The sequence below is a fragment of the Equus quagga genome, chromosome 12 (genome assembly GCF_021613505.1).
Source record: "Equus quagga isolate Etosha38 chromosome 12, UCLA_HA_Equagga_1.0, whole genome shotgun sequence".
NCBI classification, from domain to species: domain Eukaryota; kingdom Metazoa; phylum Chordata; class Mammalia; order Perissodactyla; family Equidae; genus Equus; species Equus quagga.
Window position 1 is genome coordinate 61406553 of NC_060278.1, and position 18799 is coordinate 61425351.

The 18799-nt window shown below is 54.1% G+C and overlaps 1 protein-coding gene across 11 annotated transcripts in view; it reads left to right on the plus strand.

Moving 5' to 3' along the window:
• The window catches only part of PPP1R12B (protein phosphatase 1 regulatory subunit 12B), a 201808-nt gene extending 183812 nt beyond the window's left edge, over positions 1-17996 (plus strand). For 5 of the 11 annotated variants that reach the window (XM_046678662.1, XM_046678659.1, XM_046678664.1 and 2 more), the window contains 3 exons: positions 930-980; positions 5728-5908; positions 11230-17996. In XM_046678662.1, coding sequence (XP_046534618.1) covers positions 930-980; positions 5728-5862 — 186 coding nt within the window. In that variant the 3' untranslated portion in view covers positions 5863-5908; positions 11230-17996. The other 6 variants (XM_046678666.1, XM_046678665.1, XM_046678670.1 and 3 more) reach the window with 3 other exon arrangements.
• Positions 17997-18799: the final 803 nt, after the last annotated feature.

The following is an 18799-nucleotide window of genomic DNA, read 5'->3' on the forward strand; positions in this document are numbered from 1 at the left end:
CCTCCCTCTTTCTCTCTCCCTCTCTGCACTCCCCCGCCCCCCCGGCCCCCGAGGTCCACAGTCTCCACCCTTCCCATCACCTTGAACAGAAAGGCAGCTTTCAGCAGGACCCTCTGCCGTGGATTTAGGTCGAAGACTTGAAATATGAGCCAGCAGAACCTTTCACTCACTCTGACTGGGGGGAGGGTTTCTGGTTCAATAGTGACCTCTTCCCGACGGCATTCAGAATATGTTTCTGGGATGTGACATCCGTGGATTGGGAAAACTCAGATTTATTGAGGAACCCTAGCTTTGACTTGACCCTCAGGGTATAATATTTTCCCCGTCTCTCTTGTTTAATTTGGAAGGCAGCTAAGTTTTGCATTTTATTCCCTTGGCCTGTGACAAAGCCTCCTTGGCATCTCATCTGATGAGAGAAGCTTCCTTGGGTTCAGGCTAATCAGGCGTCAGTTGCTGGGAGAGCACGATGGACGAGGAGGAGGGGAGCTGTTTCTTTGTAGGCGATGGCGTCTGCTTCCCTGCTCGCCATCTGCTCCCCATCAGGAGGGAAGCCCTTCCCTAGGAATCTGGGGGAGCATTACTGAAGACATGAAGTCTTTTTGTTAAGAGAGAGCAAGGTCATCTGAAATTCCACGAACTCTTCAGCCTCCACAGAATGGCTCAGAGTGCCCTGGTCGCAATCTGTTTGCATATCAGCAAGTTGCTTCCGCAGATACACTCTAAGAGTCTGACAGGAGATGCAGGCATGGCAGTGTGACTTTATCAGTGACGCCGTTCCAGCTCTCAGGGGCAGGATCAGATGATGCTGGAATCTCCCAGAAGGTCTGCCTGAGTCAGGAGCTGCTGAGCTCATGGCAGGTGGGGGGGCAGCCTTTGGACTCCCTTCTAAATCCATTTATATGGTCAACGGTCCCATTGTTTTTAAACAGGAGAGGCGAGCCTTGGAGCGGAAAATGTCAGAGATGGAGGAAGAGATGAAGGTATGGAGAGATCTCCTTTCTTTCTGTGCCTGTCCTCCGAATGCCCATCGGAACTGGGCTGCCCATAGGCCCCCTCCAAATTTCCCTACACATGCAGCCCCTCAAGAAGAGATGTACGAAGGAAGGGGCAAGTGCCTCTCCTCAGCCCTTTCAGAGCTCTCTGATCGCACAGCATCCACTGTGGCCCCTCACAGCCCTTCCAGGAGCAAGTGCCACCTTTGGTTTAAGCAGAGTTCTGGAGACAAACCTGGGTTGAACTTTTAAGGTTTTCCAAGCAGTGGCTTCACCCTCACGGGGCTGGTGAAAAGGTGAAGCAAGGTTTCCTCCTCCTCAGCCTCCCATGAGGTCCTGGGGAAGCCTGAGCATGGCCAGAGGCTTCCTTCCCTGGGCTCCACATCTCAGCCCCTTGCTGGAGGGAACACGGTCTGAGTCGTTCTGTAGCAGAATGAAAAGTCTGCACGTGATGAGTCCTACCCCAGGCCCTGTCCCCGAAACCTTCAGTCATGGTTGGCGCTCTCATGCCACCATTACCACATGGCTCACTGCTTTCCTCTCTCCCCTCACCATGGCCTGCAGTGACTGTCACCTCCATTAGCCACGTCAGGGGACAGCGGCCATCCTGGGCAGTCTCAGTGCTAACAGCTGACAGTCTCCCCACAGGGGTGAAGTCACTGCATGGGGTGGGAGCCGGAGCTGCAGGGCTGTCGAGCTGCTCAGAGCCACCTGGAAGGATTGGAGCATCTGGGCCTACAGGGCGTGTTGCCACGTGCCCACAGTCGCTCAGCACGTGCTCAGCTTTTTCTCTGTCTTCAAGGCTCTTATTACACCAGATGCGAGATGCAGAGTGTTCGCCTGGTGAAACAGGCTTCTCTTCCTGGGAACCAGCAACGCTGGGGTGGCATGAGGCAGACCCCAGATCTCTCTCTGGGCACGTGTCCCTAACATGCTGCCAGAGCACCTGGAGGAAGATGCTTATTGTTACAGTAACCTAAAAAGGTTATTATTTACTGAAAACACTTTTCAGGACCTGACATGGTCAGAGTTTATGTGAGATCCAGTGTCTGTGATCCTGTTACTCTTTTATAATTCCAGAATCGAGGGGAAATGCCAGGCCCTGCCCTTGCATTCCACAGTCACGTCCCAAGGCGGTAACTGATCACATGCACATAGCAGTTGAAGCAATACCTGCTCATCTCCAACAGTGACACTTTATATCCTTCAAGTTAATTCAGAACAGCAAGAAGCAGGAATAATAAATGATTGATTCTCCTGAGATGATAAAAATAGTATGATCCAACCTATTAGCTCCTCCACCTTCCAATTTTTCTAACCCAGCTCACCTGCCACACAGCAGCATTCTCTCCCATTTAGAGCAGTGTGTTCACAGAGCTGAGCAGTTCTTGGTGAATGAATACGCACAGCTCTTGGGTGCACTGGGGGCCGCTCCGTCTTTGAAAACCCCCAAGTTACTCCATCTGTACTCTGCTTTAGGCAGCTGTCAGTGATGCTCGTGAAAAAATGGCCTAAATGCTGATCAGGGGCATGTAATGAGGCCAAAGCTGGTGTCTTCTAACAAGTACCCAGGAACCCAAAGCCAGCATGTGCCCACCACATGGAACTCTGTCACATCCACTCAGGTCCTCACACAAAGACCCAGAGAGTCCAAAAGTGGAGCAGTTTGGGTCCTTCCTTATTTCTGTTCGAATTCTAAATTGGCGAGCATGGGAGCCCCACAGTCCTGTGGCCGAGACAGGCCCTCGCATCTCTCATCTCCTCCTCCTGTCGGGCTGCAATTTCCTGAACTAGGTCATGAGTTCTTTTGTTTCCTCAGGAGAGATTGTAATACATGAAGTCTTTGCTTTCTTCAGCCAACTTCAAATTCAGTTATTCAGATTAACAAGTGGAGCCAGAGCATGACTGTTTAGGCCCCAAATCAATAGTTACGCTGATGTGAGACTGATTTTTTTAGTTAAAAAATCCACCCATTCAGTCCGTTGCCGTTATTCTCCATCACCAATCACAAAGCCAGATGGAGAAGAAACACCTGCCGGCTGTGAAGCCCCCAAAGGCCCTTCGCTCAAATCAAGCTGACAGCAGCTCCCCAAGAACCAGGGGAGGCGCTCACAGCCTCCCAGTCGACACCGAGTTATGGTGGGTGTGTCTGCACCTTCTCTGGGGGCAACAACTTCAGATACATAGGTACAGACATCGTCGAGTTAGCGGGACTAGCCTATTAAAGGCGTCTAAGAAAGTGCTTGGTTAGCTTCCAAACTCTTCTTCCAGTGTGACCAGTGTCTCTAGAGTGACCACTGGCCAAAATCTCTGTGTCCAGGGAGACAGCCAACAGAGCACATAACTGTCTTGTCAGATCTGGGACCCAGTAGAGCTGAGGGCCAGTTGGCCCCCATGCTCACTGCATATGTGGCTTACACAGATGCTCAGACCTTCTTCAAGCCATCGGCAGGGCACAGGTTGAGGGCTGACCTCCGGCGAGCCCTGACCTGCAGTAGGTGCTCGAAGACAGAAAGTGGCTCCAGTGCCTGCTTTCTGACTCTGGGCAAATAATGTGTGAAGGTCGGGTTTGATGGGGAACCGTGGGGGCTCACCAGGTGTCTGTGGGCTTTGCGGTTGTGACAGGCTGCGCATGCTGGCTTTCACCTGGAAAGGTGAGTATTTATGAGTTCTCCCCAGGAGAAACTCTACTCAGGTCCTGGCCTGGAGTAGGATTACATGCCAGCTCCGACAAGTGTGCATGTCGGCGTGCGCTGTGCTGGGCCTGCACCTGCCCTTGGGGTGTGCCCACATGAGACCTGATTACTTTTCTCCTGCATCCTCCATCCAGCTTCAGCCTCCTTTCCAGGCCGCTCCTCTTCCTTTCCCAGGTCCTTGCATGAGGGGCCGAGCAGCCAGTCTGCTTTCACACTGGTCGTGGAGTTTTTATTTTACTTACTGTGGACACATCTCGGGCTGATCCCGCCCCTAAGCCTGCCCTTGCCCACCTGCTCTGTGCCCTGGTCTCCATCTCCGTGCCATGCCTTGTTTTCAGGACTGCTTCCTACAGAACATTCCACCAGACTGTTTCCTGCCTCTCTCCCTCATGCTGATAACGTCCCAACTCTTGCACGTCAGTCTGCTTGTACTCACATGTTAGACTGTGCCGTCTTTGTAGCTCAGGGCTTTAGTGTTACTCCCTAGGAGGCGAGGGCCACTTCAGGCGATGACAGTGGCTGTGTGGAACACAGAAGAAGGCTGAGGGCCAGGGACCTTCCATTGGTTCTTAATTTGGTCCCCACCCATCTCTAAAGGTTTCCCTGTGCTGCCCCGTGGTCTCCCTCCCGTGCCCCGGGGCCACGCTGCTGCAGTGGGGGAGGGCCGCCTGGGACTGTGGCTGCTAGCTTTTCTCCAAGTGGGCCTTCTCCCTTTAGGGGAAAGAGAGATTCGGCACTTTGTCTCTGCTTGTTTTTCCTTTTCACTGTCTTCCCTCATTTTCCCCTCATCCCTTTCATTTTCTTGCTTCTTCACTCCCCAACAACTAAAACTTCCCTAATCTTTCATTTCCCTCCTCCTCCATGTGTGTACGAGAGACTTTTCTCTGGTTCCTGCGACCTTTCTGTGGCCACTGTTACCCACAGGATCGTCTGTCTTCATCTGAAGCCCCATTCACATAACAAAATTGCTTCCTCCTCCCAGAGAGCTGGTGGGCTCAGTTCCAGGGTCAGTGCAGATGACACTTAGGAAAGACAAGTCACAGCAGGCAGGCCTGTGATGCAGTTCCATTTGTCGATGTCTTTATGGGACCCTTTATGAGACATGAGGTATTAGGAGAATATCTGTGGGCCAACAAATAATTAGACCTGGACTCGTCCATCAGTCTAGCCAGGTCCATTGCTGGACATTTATGATTTCTCCAGCTCTCATGCACAGCCCCGATTTCCAGAGTGTGAGTCTGCACACCTCTCAGCAGCTCTCATCCTCTTCATGAGCTGGGGTAAAGAGCACAGTTGCTGTGAATCCCGTGGTGCAGATCATTATAGCAGGTCAGAGGCGGGTTAGCAGGTCTGGGATCCTGGAACAAGCCCCTGGACCGCAGAGGAGAACTAGCAAGTCAAGGAAGCTTCGCACGTGCAGGTTAGAGGACCGTCACGCCAGCTGCCAGCTTCTCTCTGGGCGTGCGTCCCTCCAGCCTGCTAAGCGGTGCTTGCCTCACGCAGAAAATGCTTCAACAGCAGGCCTCCTTTTATTGTCCTTGTTTTATTTTTAAAAATGAAAAATAAAGGAGGTAAGAGAAGGCCCCAGAAAGAAAACAAGTGGGAGTAGGGGCCAAGTGTGGGGGAGATGAGGGGAGGGAGGCAGGAAGGGCAGCAGCGGGATTTATCCAGTCCGTGGTGAAGAAGGGCCCCTGAGGCCATGGCTCAGCCATGTCACTTCGCTTCTGAGGCCCCCAGCCGCTTGGCGGGCTGTCATGCCAGAAGTGATCATCCAGGGGAGCTTTTTGAGAGCCCGGTGGCTGTGTTCCTATGGCTGACCTTCAGCCTAGTTAGACCTTAGCCAAGGGTCATGGACGCGGCTCCCTTCCTGGCGCTTTTCTCCATCGCCTCCCCCCCCGCCCCCCGACTCCTGCCTTCCTCATTCCTTCGTGCATGAGAACTAAAAACAAAACCAGAAAGTCATGTGACTTCTCTGTCCTCCTTTTATCTCCTCTGGTCTGTCTTGTCTGTCTGTCCCCTCCATGTCTCACTCTCCACAGAACCTCCACCAGCTAAAACAGATTCAAACCTTGAAGCAGATGAACGAGCAGCTGCAGGCTGAGAACAGGGCCCTGACCCGCGTGGTGGCCCGGCTCTCGGAGCCCGTCGAGTCCTCGGGAGCCCAGGAGCTCTAGTTCCTGCCCCTCTTCTCCACCTCACTTCCCTCCTCCGTCGCTCCAGGCAGGTGCCCTCTTCTTGTTGGTCCCAGGAGCTCTGTGCGTGTTCTCTCCCCAGAGCCTCCTGCAGGTCCCTGTGAAGGTGGGTTATCTGGAGGTGGAGGGAGCCAGGACAGCCCGGGACAGGGGAGGTGCAGGCTGGCCTGGCTGGCAGTCTGTTTGGTAAGATCAGCGCATCACCTTCTCTCCCCCTAGAGACTGAATATGGATTTGCTCACCCAGCTGCCCGAGGGTGCACACAAGTGTATGCACATACCTGTGCATGTACACACACATTTTTTTCGTGGGGTCATTACCAAACTGAGATGGAGCTTTCTCAGTCAACAGCAACTGAGCAGCCTGGTCCTTGGAGCCATTGGGATTGGTCCTGGACTCCAGATTGTGGTTGGGGCTGGGGTCACTGAGGGCAGGGGCGCTCAGCCCTGGCTGCATGATGAAAACACCTGAGTGCTTTTAACATAGTGCCTGGGCCCACCCCCAAAGAATCAGTGGGTGGCTTGAGACCCAGGCATCAATATTTTTTCAAAGCTCCTCTGTTGAATCTTTTGTGAAACCAGAGTTGAGCGCCACAGCCCTTTGGATACCAGACAGAACTAACGCCCACATCTGAGGACATGCTGGCCGGGGAGGACCAAATCTGAAGGCCGGTGCTGTTCTGGCCAGCTCCACTACGGCAAGAGCATTCTCCGTCCACCGCTGACTAGAACTGGATAAGTTCTCTCGGCCTCCTTTCTGCAGTAGTCTTTGCTTTCTTCCCCTCCTTGGGAGGCATTGCTCTCACCCCTATCACAAATCTCTGGGCCCTAGGGCTGTGCCCCCACCCCCAGTGTGTGGGCTGTGAGGCAGGGCGCAACCCGTGTAAATGAGGCCTCACCCAGGTAGGCCCCTCCCCAGTGGCTCCAGCTTTGCAAGGGAGAAGACAGGTCCTGGAGCAGAGAGCGAGGACCGATTTTCAACAGAGAACCCAAAAATGTGTTTGGCAAATTGGAGCCTTTCCCTTGACGTGGCTCTGAAAGACAGGCTCCCAGATAGCTTGTTTTCTCACCCAAAGATGATGTGATGGGGTCACCACTGCTGAGCAGTTCTCTGTGACGTGAGGTTTTTCCAGCAACAATCAGGGCAGTCCTGACCTGGCCTGGTCTTGTTTCTGCCTATTGGCTCATGTCTTCAGGGTTAGTGGCTGGCAGCTAACGCCCCCTAGGTCTGAAGTGCCAGATGACCAGAGGGCTGAGCTTAATGTCCTGCTGAGGATGCTGTCACACGCAGAAAGAACATCGGAAGGGAAGTGCTACCACAGCCGGGCTCCGGGAGCTCAGCTGCCCTGCTCCCGGAGTGCCACGTGAGGTCCAGACTCCGTGCTCTAACATCAGCCTCCAGATTCCCGGACAATTGGGCTTGGGGTGAACTAGGAACCCCCAAAAGTGTCCCAGTTACTTTTAGTTTCCCTCTTTGTGTAAGACAGTATAGGATACAGGGCAAAAGTGGGTCTGATGCTTTCAGGGGTTAGTAACCGTGGTAGCAGTGGTCATTTGCCAGAGCCTGTGCTGAGGGCTTTCTGTGCGTTTTCTCATTTATTCCCCACAACAGTCATTTTACATATGAAAAAACCAAATCACAGACAGAGTAACTCGCTCAAGGTCACTCAGCCACTAGCTGGTAGAAGCAGAATTCAGACCGCACATGTCAGGGTCCAGAGCCCACGCGCTGAGCCAGTGTGGGAGCCGTCTTTGTGTGTGGCTCAGAGCCTCAGAGCGTGCGAGGCGTGTGGCCTCAGGAGTGTGAGGACGGTCTGCTGGACAGCCACGTGCGCGCAGCGCTGCAGCTGAGGTGACGGGCAGCCTTCTGCTCTCAGCGCCCTGATGCCCTGTGGAAGGTTAGCCTCCCGAGGGCCACTCAGCTGCCACATGGTTGTGCCCCGTAAAGAAACCACTGCCTGGCACGTGATCTTCCATAACAGGGGTCAGTCAGCAAACGGTGGCCCACCAGCCCATGTATGGCCCATGAGCCATACAAGTAGTTGGGAAAAAAATCAAAAGAGTAATATTTTGTGAAACATGGAAATTATATGGAGTCAAATTTCAGTGTCCAAAAATAAAGTTTTGTTGGATGTGCGCCGTGCTCTTGTTTACGTGTCGTCGTCTGCGGGCGCCTCGAGCCGCAGCAGCAGGGCTGAGACCAGAGGCTTGGGAACCCGAAGGTGCTCACTCTGGCCCTTTGCAGGAGGAGCCTGCCGACCCCACCAGAGGAGAGAGGACTACATGGCTGAGCCGACAGTGCAGGCAGGAGGGTCTGCCTGCCTTTTTTGCTTTTTACTAATCAGCTGGAAAAGCCATCTCATCTCCATGTTTAGTCAGACCACTTATCAACAGACAGGTGCGGGGCTCCGTCCCCACTCCCGGACTGTCAGAAGCCAGGCAACTCAGGCGGGACTGCCCGTAGTCCCTGTCGCCCTGCGGTGGCCTCGCCCTGGGTCTCTGCAGCGTTGGGACCCTGCGTGCCCTTCCTCTGTAGCACATTCCTCATCACAGGCTGGAGAAGGAACATTTGAGGAAACATGCAGTAATTAGCTTTATTTGTCCAGGATACCCCAACATCAAACCGTGGTAAACTGGAAATTTAGAAATTAAGAAAGCTGATGTCCAAGAGTTGAAATGATAAGCGTTTGTCAAACCTCCTTCTTTATGGTGCTTTCACCTATGTTCTTATTTAATCATTCTTTGACTTGAAGTGAATATCAGGTAACACTGTTCATTTCCTCCTCTCTCTTTTGAGAGTCAAGTTTATGAGGCTTTTTCCCCCTTGATTTCTCCGTTCCGTTTCTTGTACTTTCTGACACTCCCTTAAGATGTCAGCTGTAGCATGTTGCAGCTGGGAAATTGCCTTGTCCAATTTTTTTTTTCCCAAAGAATTGAGTTCTTAATGTGGACATAAATCACCAAGGCTCGACGAGTTGTTTGTACATTTAAAAAAAAAGGGGCAGCTCAGATCTGATTTGATGAGCTGCCAGCAGTGAAATGCAATCCACTGCCAGATGTAGCTTCTTCCCCGCCTGTGGAATCCTGTTATGGAAATACGTGCGGCTCTCAGAGCCTTGCTGATAGCCAGGCTGCAGGCCCCAGGACGGGCACGGAGAGCAGATGGGCAGGCGAGGCATGATGCAGACATCGTGGGCTGACTTTTTCCAAAAATCTTGGAATGCGTTTCTGAGCACTCCGTCCTGGTAGTCAAGGCCGCAGGGAGGAGAGCAGCCAGAGCCGCTCTGAGGGGTTGGAGGAGGCAGAGGCAGGCTCACAGGATGAGACCTCATCTTGCTATTTCTGGACTGAACTCCTCTTGGTAAATCCGTAGATCACCTGCCTGCCCTCCCACCCTCCTGGTGCTGGAGGGCATTCTGCGTGACGCAGCACAGTGTGTGAGCACGCTTCCTGTGGGCCGCAGAGCCCCTGCCGTATGACGGGTGAGGGCAGGGGTTTTTTCTTTTTTTTTTTTCCTTCTCCTCCCCAAAGACCCCCAGAACACAGTTGTACATTCTAGTTGTAGGTCTTTCTGGTTCTGCTATTGTGGGATGCCACCTCCACATGGCTTGATGAGCGATGCTGCGTCCACGCCCGGGATCCCAACCGGCGAAACCCTGGGCCACCAACACAGAGCGCGCGAACTTAGCCACTTGGCCATGCAGCCAGCCCCGGACTTTTCTTTTTTAGATGCAAATATGGAAACCCAAAGGAGGTGCGTAGTGTGCCTACAGTAATACAGATCATGAATGGTGGCAACAGTGCTGGGATTTCAGCCTCTGGGCTCTGGTGGTGTTTCCACCCCACGTCCCTCTGTGCTGAAGGAGGGATCTTTGGAGGCAGGCACACGTGGGCTCAGCCTCAGCTCTGCAGCTGCTTAACAGCTGGGGGCCTCGGACCAGTCCTGAGAGTCTTCATTTCCTCGTTTGTGGGCACAAGGGTGAGAGCCCCGCAGACTTGTGGGGCGCTGATGAGACAGGAGTGAGACCCCAGCGCAGCTTCCACAGTGCAGATGTCCAGTGATGTCTCCTTTCGTTCCCTGGATACAGTGTTCATGCATCTGTGATGTGATGTGTGCATACACATATGTATTTGCATAATTTAATCTACATCTTGCATAAGAGATTGAGGAAACAGTTCTTTTCTTTCAGGTACAGTTAGATCCCCTAAAGGGTTAATAGCAGAGCCAGATCCAGGACTAAACAGGCCTCGACACCTGAGCCAGGCCACCCTTAGCTGGGCACACAGCCCACCCCACAGGCCCTGTAGGCTTGAATGACCAGGCAGTCCAAGGGCTTCTGCACTGAACAGGCGTGGGTGTCTGTGTTTGTACCCTTCCCGTGGGGGGCCGCTGTTTGCATGCTCTAACCCAACTCTCTCGCCACCCCCAGGGCTCACAGCACACGCACTGTGCCCTTAGCAGAGCCTCACTGGGGTTCAGATGCACACGTGCCCATGGAGGCGCCTGACCACACAGGAAGGCTTGGTGTCCAGGCGGGGCCAGGCTGAGCTTTTCCCTGTTGCACAAGTTGCATGACATGAGGTGTAATGTTCCCGGATGGTAGAACTGATGCGCTTGAAGTCCCCACTCTCCCTGCCCTAAAGCGCCTGTTCCCTGGAATTACAACCCAGTCCCCTAAACCTGCTGACGAGCCTCCTGGAATCGCTGGGAAACGTCAACGGGGAGCTTTTGGGGAGAACTAAGTATGGCCCTCTGCTCTCTGTGGTGACCAGATCCGTCAGCTCCCTGGGTTTTGGTGGTTGAAATTGGATACATGTAGCATGACCGGCAAGAATTTTAGTGGATTCGGTCACCGAAGCACCAGAAGGAGGACCCTTGAGTCGTCTTGTGGGTGTGAGGGAGGCCAGGTCCTGCCCCCACGCGCCCCTGTGTTGGTCGGTGTGAAGCGGCGTCTTCCTCCGGTCTTCCACTGCTTTCTGAGTCCCTTCCCTGTGTCCCCACCAGCTCACTGTGGCGGTCGCCCCCATCTCTCTAGACTAGAGGTGAGTTCAAGGGCAGAGTAATTGAAAATAGCTGCTGATTCAGAAGGATGAAAGGATATACAGTGTGGAACATAAGGCCTGCATACAAAGAAATAAGATGTTCTTGCTAAATCTGCGAGAGGGGCGATGGCCTCCCTAAATGGTAACGTTACCAGCCCAATAAATGGAAGGGTTCAAGGGACGGCCACGCCTGGGTGCAGGGTGCTGACCGTTCACTGCCTACGCTGCCTCAGAAGGCCCAGCGCACGGGGCTGGCCGGGCCTGATCGGGGCGGCTCTGACACCCCTTTCCCTCTGTCCCCCTATAGGTGTTAACAGAACTGAAATCCGACAACCAGAGGCTGAAAGATGAAAATGGTGCCCTCATCAGAGTCATCAGCAAACTGTCCAAGTAGACTGGGCTCCAGCTTTCAGGGGAAAAGGACGGCATTCACTGCCCAGCCCTCCTCCAGCCACTGCCTTCCAGCCGAGAGAACTGGCTGTTCGGTGGAAGGACACCTGTCCCTGACCCTCCTCCAGTCACCTCCTCCACACTGTACATTTTCTCTGCCCTCTCAATGCCCCGTTCCTCCTACATCCTCAGCCCCTCAGTTTAACGGCAGTTTTAACGGAAGCATGATTGTGATCATTCAAGCCGTCTGGAGAAGGCCTTGGGGAGTGCGCCAGGTCAGCTATGGACCCCAGCGTCTACTGCTCAGCTACTTGTCCACGTTGGATTGGGACCAGTGCCCCACAGCCTTTTACACCGACCCAGGCCCTCTGACGTAGGGAAATCTAATGCTGGCCACTCCAGGATCCTGACGGGGATGCCAAGAGAAACGGCAGCATGTTGGAATAACCACCAGACAGCCTCTGGAGCTGTGTGTCCACTGGATTCCAAGGTGACAGCGACTCTGCATTGAGGGTTTCTGCTAGTCCCCACCTCTCAGGAATTGACTTTTCCCTAACTGCCCCCTGGTGTTACTGTGGTTTTTCCTGTCAACAACCCAGTAACATCCCTGCCTGGTGTTACCCTACTCCTCCCCATGCCGAGGCCTCTCCCCAGGGCTTCATTTATTCCTTTCCTTTCCATCCTTTTATTTTCCTTCTGCCTCCCCTCCACCCACCTCACCCTGTGGTCTGAAAGCTAGAACAGAGCACGCGACCTCAGTTGTCTTGGAGGTTACAGAAAATCGTTTCTCCTGAGGCACTCTGGAGACAAGGAGAATTGCCTTGGTGGTGGCACCACCAGCCCCTCCCTGAAAAGCCAGACCATGGCCTACATCGCACCCCGTTCTCATGGCCCACTTGTTTGCCCACACAGTGATTTTCTAAGAAAGTCCGGGCTCTGAACACCCCATCCTGCCTCACCTCCCTTTGGCCTCATTTTCCTCTCTTCACTCTGGCTGCTGCTCCTAATGAGAAGTGAAGTCATTGCAAGGAGGCATGAGGGGGTGGGCAGATGGATGGGAGATGGACCAGGGAGTGGAAGCAGGTTGGAAAGACGTGAAGTAAGGAGAGTATCTGAGGACACTTACAACCTTGTGACAACGAAGATGGCAGATGACAGCCCATTGTGCTGTGAAAATGGTGGCAAATTTGATTATTCCCGGTGGCTAGATTTAGGGGAGAGACTTGTTTTCTTAGAAGCTAACAGGAGAAATGACTTCTTAATAGAGGTTTAAAGGGATAAGATACTCTCAACCCACTGAGGAGTCACGGCACCTTAGCGTGGCAAAGCCAGAGGCTGTTTGGTGCAGCTTTCATCGTGTCACGGGGACCCCACTGCCCCAGCGTCCGCCCTGGTCAGGGATCCTCTGGCAGCTGGGAGTTTATTACTTGTGAGTCGAGCGGCTCTAACAACCAGAAGTTCTCCTGCTATGAGTTGGGGTCTGACTGGATTCTCATCGTCCAGTGCCAACCCCCAGCATGCAGCCCTTCACACACGTCCACTTGGTGACTCCCCGGTATCCTGCTTCCAGCCGATGTTTCCAGTCCTTTGAGAGATTCCTCACTTGGCGCACTTTTCATGCCTGTCACACCTTGGCCATCTTCCTCTGCGCAAAAACAGCCTTTAAAATAGCACGCCCAGACCTGGGCAGGTTGCCCCAGTGTCCGGCACAAAACTAAACTGCCAGTTCTTGACGATGGCCTGTTATTGGTATGTAAAGTGTTTGCTTTTTATAGGCGTTTTCTCCCTTGTTTGGTTTATTTTGAGTGTGCAGGTCATTTAAATCTTCCTCCTTTTAGTGTTGCCAGTGATCTTCAGGCTGGAGTGGTCCATTCTCTTAACATACAACACCTCTGTCCACTTTCTGTTTCTTTCCAGAAAATGACAGTATAGCTCTCTTGGCCGTCTGCCACATCACATGGTCTTTAAACCGGGAGCTATAATTCAGGATCCCAATTCCAGGATAGGAAGTATGTCTCCTCAGCGAAACCCCATTTTTACAGTGTACAAAATTCTCTCCTCCGTTTCCAACGATTTTCCCGGAGAAGCTCCTCGATTAGGATTTTGTACTGTCTTGGGCCGACTGTGGAGCTCAGATCTCAGGGAATGCCAGCTTACAGTAAGAGGTCTCTATCCTCCACCACAAGCATTTCCTTCGTTCTAGGGAGGGGGGGTCAACACAAGGCGTTGACTGATGGGTTCTCCTGGCACATGCTGGGTGTTGGAGAAGGGAGGGGGCGGTTGCTGACTCTTTCTCAGGAAAAGTAATCTAGGCACTTTCTCTTATGCAATTGATTCTGTTAGGCGGAGAGACTGAATTCTGGTCTCTGTCCAGAGAATAAAACACCGTGTCTTCACACTGTGTTGACTGGAGCCCCATGAGGTGACGGCTGTGGACCTGGCAGCCCGCTGTGCTCTCGGGCGCTGGCCTCTGCAGGTCTCCCCCCGGTGCTGTCGGTCTCCTCAGTGGCCATCCCCCAGTCCCCACCTGCTGCTCAGGGGCTCAGCTGCAGGGATGCTGCCTGTCCGGCCAGTACTTTGGGGCTCAGCTGTGTCACTTTGGAGTCTTTACGGGAAGTAGCAGAATGAGGAAGACAAGGTTCCCAGTACAGCTTCACACGTCTGTTCTCATTAACTTGGTATTTTTCAAAACAAGCCCCACCTTTGGGAGGAGTGGTTGGGCAATTCCAGAGATTCTCTGGCTGAAGCTTTGCCACTCCACCTGCTTGTCTTTCGGGGGCTGCTCATCCTTTTCCAGAGCGCTCTGGGGCATGAAGACTCCAACCCCCCCGCGCAGGGGCTGTGCACACCTTGGGGTGTGGCCTCTAAGGAGTCTGAAGAGCAGACGTGCCCGGGCTCATTCCTGCCCTCACTTCCCTGCTGGGCAGCCTCAGGCGACATTCCTGGACACCCCCCCCCCCCCCACCTCTGTGTCTTTCTCTCCAGATCTCTGTTTTGGATCATTTTACCCACTTCCCTGCCCTAAACAAAACATGCGCTGAGCCTGGGGATCCCACCTGTGTGTGTGGGCTGCTGACTGCTGCCCTCCCAGGGGCGTTTAGCGGAGCCAGAGTTGAGAGAAGCAGGAACTCTCAAAGCCATGCATCGGTTCCATCTCTGGATTTCTGGCCCGGGGCAGCCTCTCCTACCAGACACTGTCTCCTCTCAGAAAGGCCCATGTTTCAGTCCAGGCCACTGACACAGAAGGGGGTCCTGAGGTGGGCACTAGGCAAGTCGAGGCGAGCAGAAGCAGCCTGGAGAAGAAAGAACTATTTAAATTGTCGCCAGTTATTCAGCCTCCACGCTGCTTTGCACCTCAAAAGGGAAAGCCTCAAGGACTCAGCAGCTGCTGAGAGGAAGGGGGATTCCTGGTTCCACCCACTGGTGAGCCCTGGTTCTGCTGGAGCTTCCCAATGAGGTCACACTGCCTGGGTGCTGGTGTCCCTCCCTCCAAGGCGCTGTCGGGTGTTCATGCCAGCACTGCAGCCAGCTCTAGACACAGTCATCAGTCGAGGGTGGCCCCTGCCCAATTCCAGGCCCACTTAGAGCCACAGGTCTTGGGCTCCATACTGACTTTTAAGGCAGGTTTCGACCCCTCAAAGGATGAGAGTCCTCTGACCAAATAAGCAAGACAGCTTTGAAGGCAGAGTAAGCTGCGTGAAAGCAGACCTGGGAGGCCGACATCTGGGTCCAGGGCCGGCGCTCATCCTCGTCAGCCTGTGACCTTGGGAAGGGCACCTCCCGTCTGTGAAGCGAGGCTGGACTGGACAATCCTGAAGATCCCATCTAGATGCAGAATTCTATGATTGATTTGTTCCCAGGAAGATCAGAACATTTCTTAAACTCAGAATCTTTGCTGTTTCTAACTTCAGATTTTCTTGTTTTCTCCTGGATTCACTGTTTAACGTCAGCATGTCACGGATGAGTCTCATCCTTGCTGGAAAGGGAATTTCATATTGAGGGTAACTGAATGGTGTTGCAATTGTCCTCTGTCCTGATGGCTGGGGAAGAACATTAAACCTGCAGAGGTGGAAACGGGAGCTCGCGGGCAGATGGCTGGGAAGCAGCCTCTGGACAAACGGCTTAATGGGAAACGGAGCTGCTGCTGCCTGGATTCTCTCAGCTGCCTCTCCGCTGCCTCGGATGTGGTCTCTGTGGCTCTCAGCACCCAGACGGCAGACCGACGGCACTGCTGTGTGGCTGCAGCGGGCTCCTGGTCTCAAACTCTGCCGGAGAGCAGCAAGAGGATGTTCCTCTATAAACTCCTCCACCTTAGTTCCACTGAGCTCCTGCCCGGGACTCGACTGGCAGAAGTGGGAGGTTCTGATGCTGACCTTGAAGCGGGCCTGCATGCAGTGAGTGTTTACACACCCCGAGTCCACACACCGTATCTCGCAGAACAGCACTCAGTTCTCGCAGGACCAGGTGTGAATGGAAGGAAAGCTCAGAGCCCTGAGGCGGAGGCGGCCTGCACGCTGTGGTGGGAGGAGGCAGAAGGCTGGGGCCCTGAACGTGGTGCGGGATGGGCACTGCAGGCCCTGGGACGAGGGGGCTCAGGGCAAGGCAGAGCTGCACACAGGCAGTGAGTGCTGTCTCCCGGCGCCCGCAGCCCGCAGCCTCCGGCTGAGTGGAGATGACAATCAGCTTCCCTAATGGGCATTGACAGTGCTCGGAGCAGCAGGCCCTGTCGAGGACAGCTATTGATCACCTGCGTTCTGATGAGATTGGAAAATGGATCAACTTCATTGCAGCCCAGGAACTGTCATTGTCACAGCTGCTAGGGAATGAGGTGGTCTCTGGGGGCCGAGAAAAGCCAAATAGGAAATCTTGACCAGCCCGCCAGCAGCTGCGTGGTAAAAGCAGAGGCCCTCCCTTCTCAGAGTTGTGGTTGAGGGTCAGAATCGAACCTGGGAGTGGCTTGTAACCCAGGGTCCAGCAGCCCCTCCTTGGGAAGAACTGTAGGGAATAAGCGGTGTGTCTAAAGACAGAACCCCTTGCTGAATGTTCTGATGGCACCTTAAAAGGTCTCACGGTTTGGGGATTACTCCTGCCTCTAGCCTGTGTGCATACGCATGCACATGAGCTAGCACGGAGCTTTCAACATGAACTCTGGCGTATGCCTGGTTAACCAGTTTTATCCAAGTGGATTATCCTGTTAACTTATATCTTTTGCTTTTTGCCCTCCCTCCAGTCCCCTGAAAGACTCTGAGCCATTCTCTAATTCATCTGCTTATCATTTTGGACTGTGAATCTGCCAGAGTGATGTTTTCCGTTATTTCTCCAAATTTTTCCCTAATGCTTCCAGTAAACATTTTCTTGGGTGGCCTTCAAGGTGAGTGAGTCAGGGTACTCTCAGTCCTTCCCCCCTCACCTCCCTCCACATTCTTCCTCTTCTCACTCGGAACTGACGGTGCTTGGGGAGGAAGCTCTCCACGAACCAGCCGGATTCCTGGAGGAGTTCCAGCCAGCACCACCACCCCCTCTTCCAGCTCCCGAGCTCCCTGGCTGTGCCGACCACCTCGGGGATGAGGATGGGCTGCCCCGTGGGCTGGCCGGCCCGGGAGACCATGGGCAGCCCTGTCTGGCTTGCTCAGTCTTGTCCTGAGAGGCTTGACTGTTAGCTGGAGTCTGTCTCCTTGGACAGAAACCTGGACAGTGTGTGTTCACCTGGGGACAGCCGCTCGGCCCATTGCTGCTTTGCAGGAGAGGATGCAGGAAAGGCGCACAGACTGTGCAGAGGCTCTCAAAACCTCCACTGTCCCCACAAAACCAGAACTGGGGATGAGCGCGGATCCTGAACAAGGGGCATACCAGGCCAGCACTTGCTGGACTCTGCCTGAGCATCTCTGCCCTTGCCTTTTCTCCCCCACTCCCTGAACCGGGGGACAGATCCCAGCTTGTCCTCTCGGGAGGAGAGGCCAGATGGCGAGTGGTCAGAGGAAGGACACGAGGGGCTCAGGCACAGAACACTGGGAGGTCGGCTGCAGGGCTCAGAATGGTTCTGGGAGCAGGCAGCATCCACGATCCCCTCTTGTAGCCAGCATCCTGTGAGCCCTTGAAAGCCTGGGGCTACCACCTGCCAGCACCCCAAGTAGGGCCATCATCGCCCCAAAGAGGGAAGGCGATGTTCACCTGGCCTTCCCGCCGGGGGGCGGGAGGTACAGCCCATCCTCCCTGGCGGCTCAGACTCAGGCTGCATGGTGTCCTCCTTTCTGTTCCCTCTGCCGTGACCTGGACCGCCAGGGGCAAAAAGCTCACGGAGCCAGCCAGGCCCCAGCGCTCCCGTTCCAGGGGTGGCATTTGTGTCTTCTCCCGCCTCCGGCCTTCCTTCCACAGTTAGAGCAGTGGATGTAAGTGGTCTCAGCTGAGGTGTGTGGAGCGACTTGGTCCGATGTAAATACACCTGGGCGGGGTGAGGGCGTTCAGGGAGGGGGCCGGATTCGCTTTGTGAACTGAATGTATTTTTATGCAATTTTCAGTGGCCTTTCAACCCTGACATGAATGATTTTGTTTTACTGGTTGTTATTATATAGTATTAAGTATTCTGTGTTTGAAAGTTTGGGAATAATAATATTCACATCTATACGATGCCTGTAAACACAACAGTATTTATAAATGAGTAAATAAAACGGTGTTTTAACTTTGTGACTGTGTCTTCTCAGTTCAGGAAGTGGGATTTAGAGCGTCTTACGTCCGGGCGGCCTCCTGCAATTTTAGGTCCTCTCTGCCTTTGGGGCTTCGCCCTCCTGCCATTGCCCCAGGGACAGCCACAGGAGCGTCACCGTCGTCGAGAACAGCGTCTCGAGCCAGGCCAAGGAGAAGGCTAGACTGGGGGTTCAAGAGACCCTAAGAAGGAGTCCAGGTCCCCAGTTTCAAGTGGCTAGGAGTATGGTCGTTTCCCTGAAGACAGAGCAGGTCCCAGTGACCAGTTGTGCCCATCTGGAGGGACACTGATGAACACCGTGACACTCTCCTACGTGGGAGGTTAAGGTCCAGAGAGGTGGGGGTTCCCCTGGGCTCCTAGCGCCCCTCGGCCCTCTGCTGTATACACATGGGCTCCACCAGGTCACGTTTGACTCGCGAGTGCCGAAAGTGCTCTGCAGCTCCCAGCTCTGAAGGCAGCTAACTCGGGGTTATTGGAGGTTAACCAGCGAGAGCCCCGCCCAGGGAGGAGGCCACTCGGCCGCTGGCACGTCTGCAGCAGGGCGGCCAGGTCCGACTCACTCGGCCGAGGTTCAGGCTGGTTTCTCCCTCCAGCAGGCCCTGCCCGCTTTGCTCAGCCCTGCTCTCCGCCAAGCGGAAATCCCCGGTCACCGACGGTGCGAGCAGAGGGAGGTCAGGGAGGGGAGATTCTTTCCCCCTGCTGTCACCCCGCTGCCTGTAGCCGGAGCAGCGGCAGAACAAACACACATGATGTCACGGTTGAAGAGTTCAGACCTGTCCTGGGG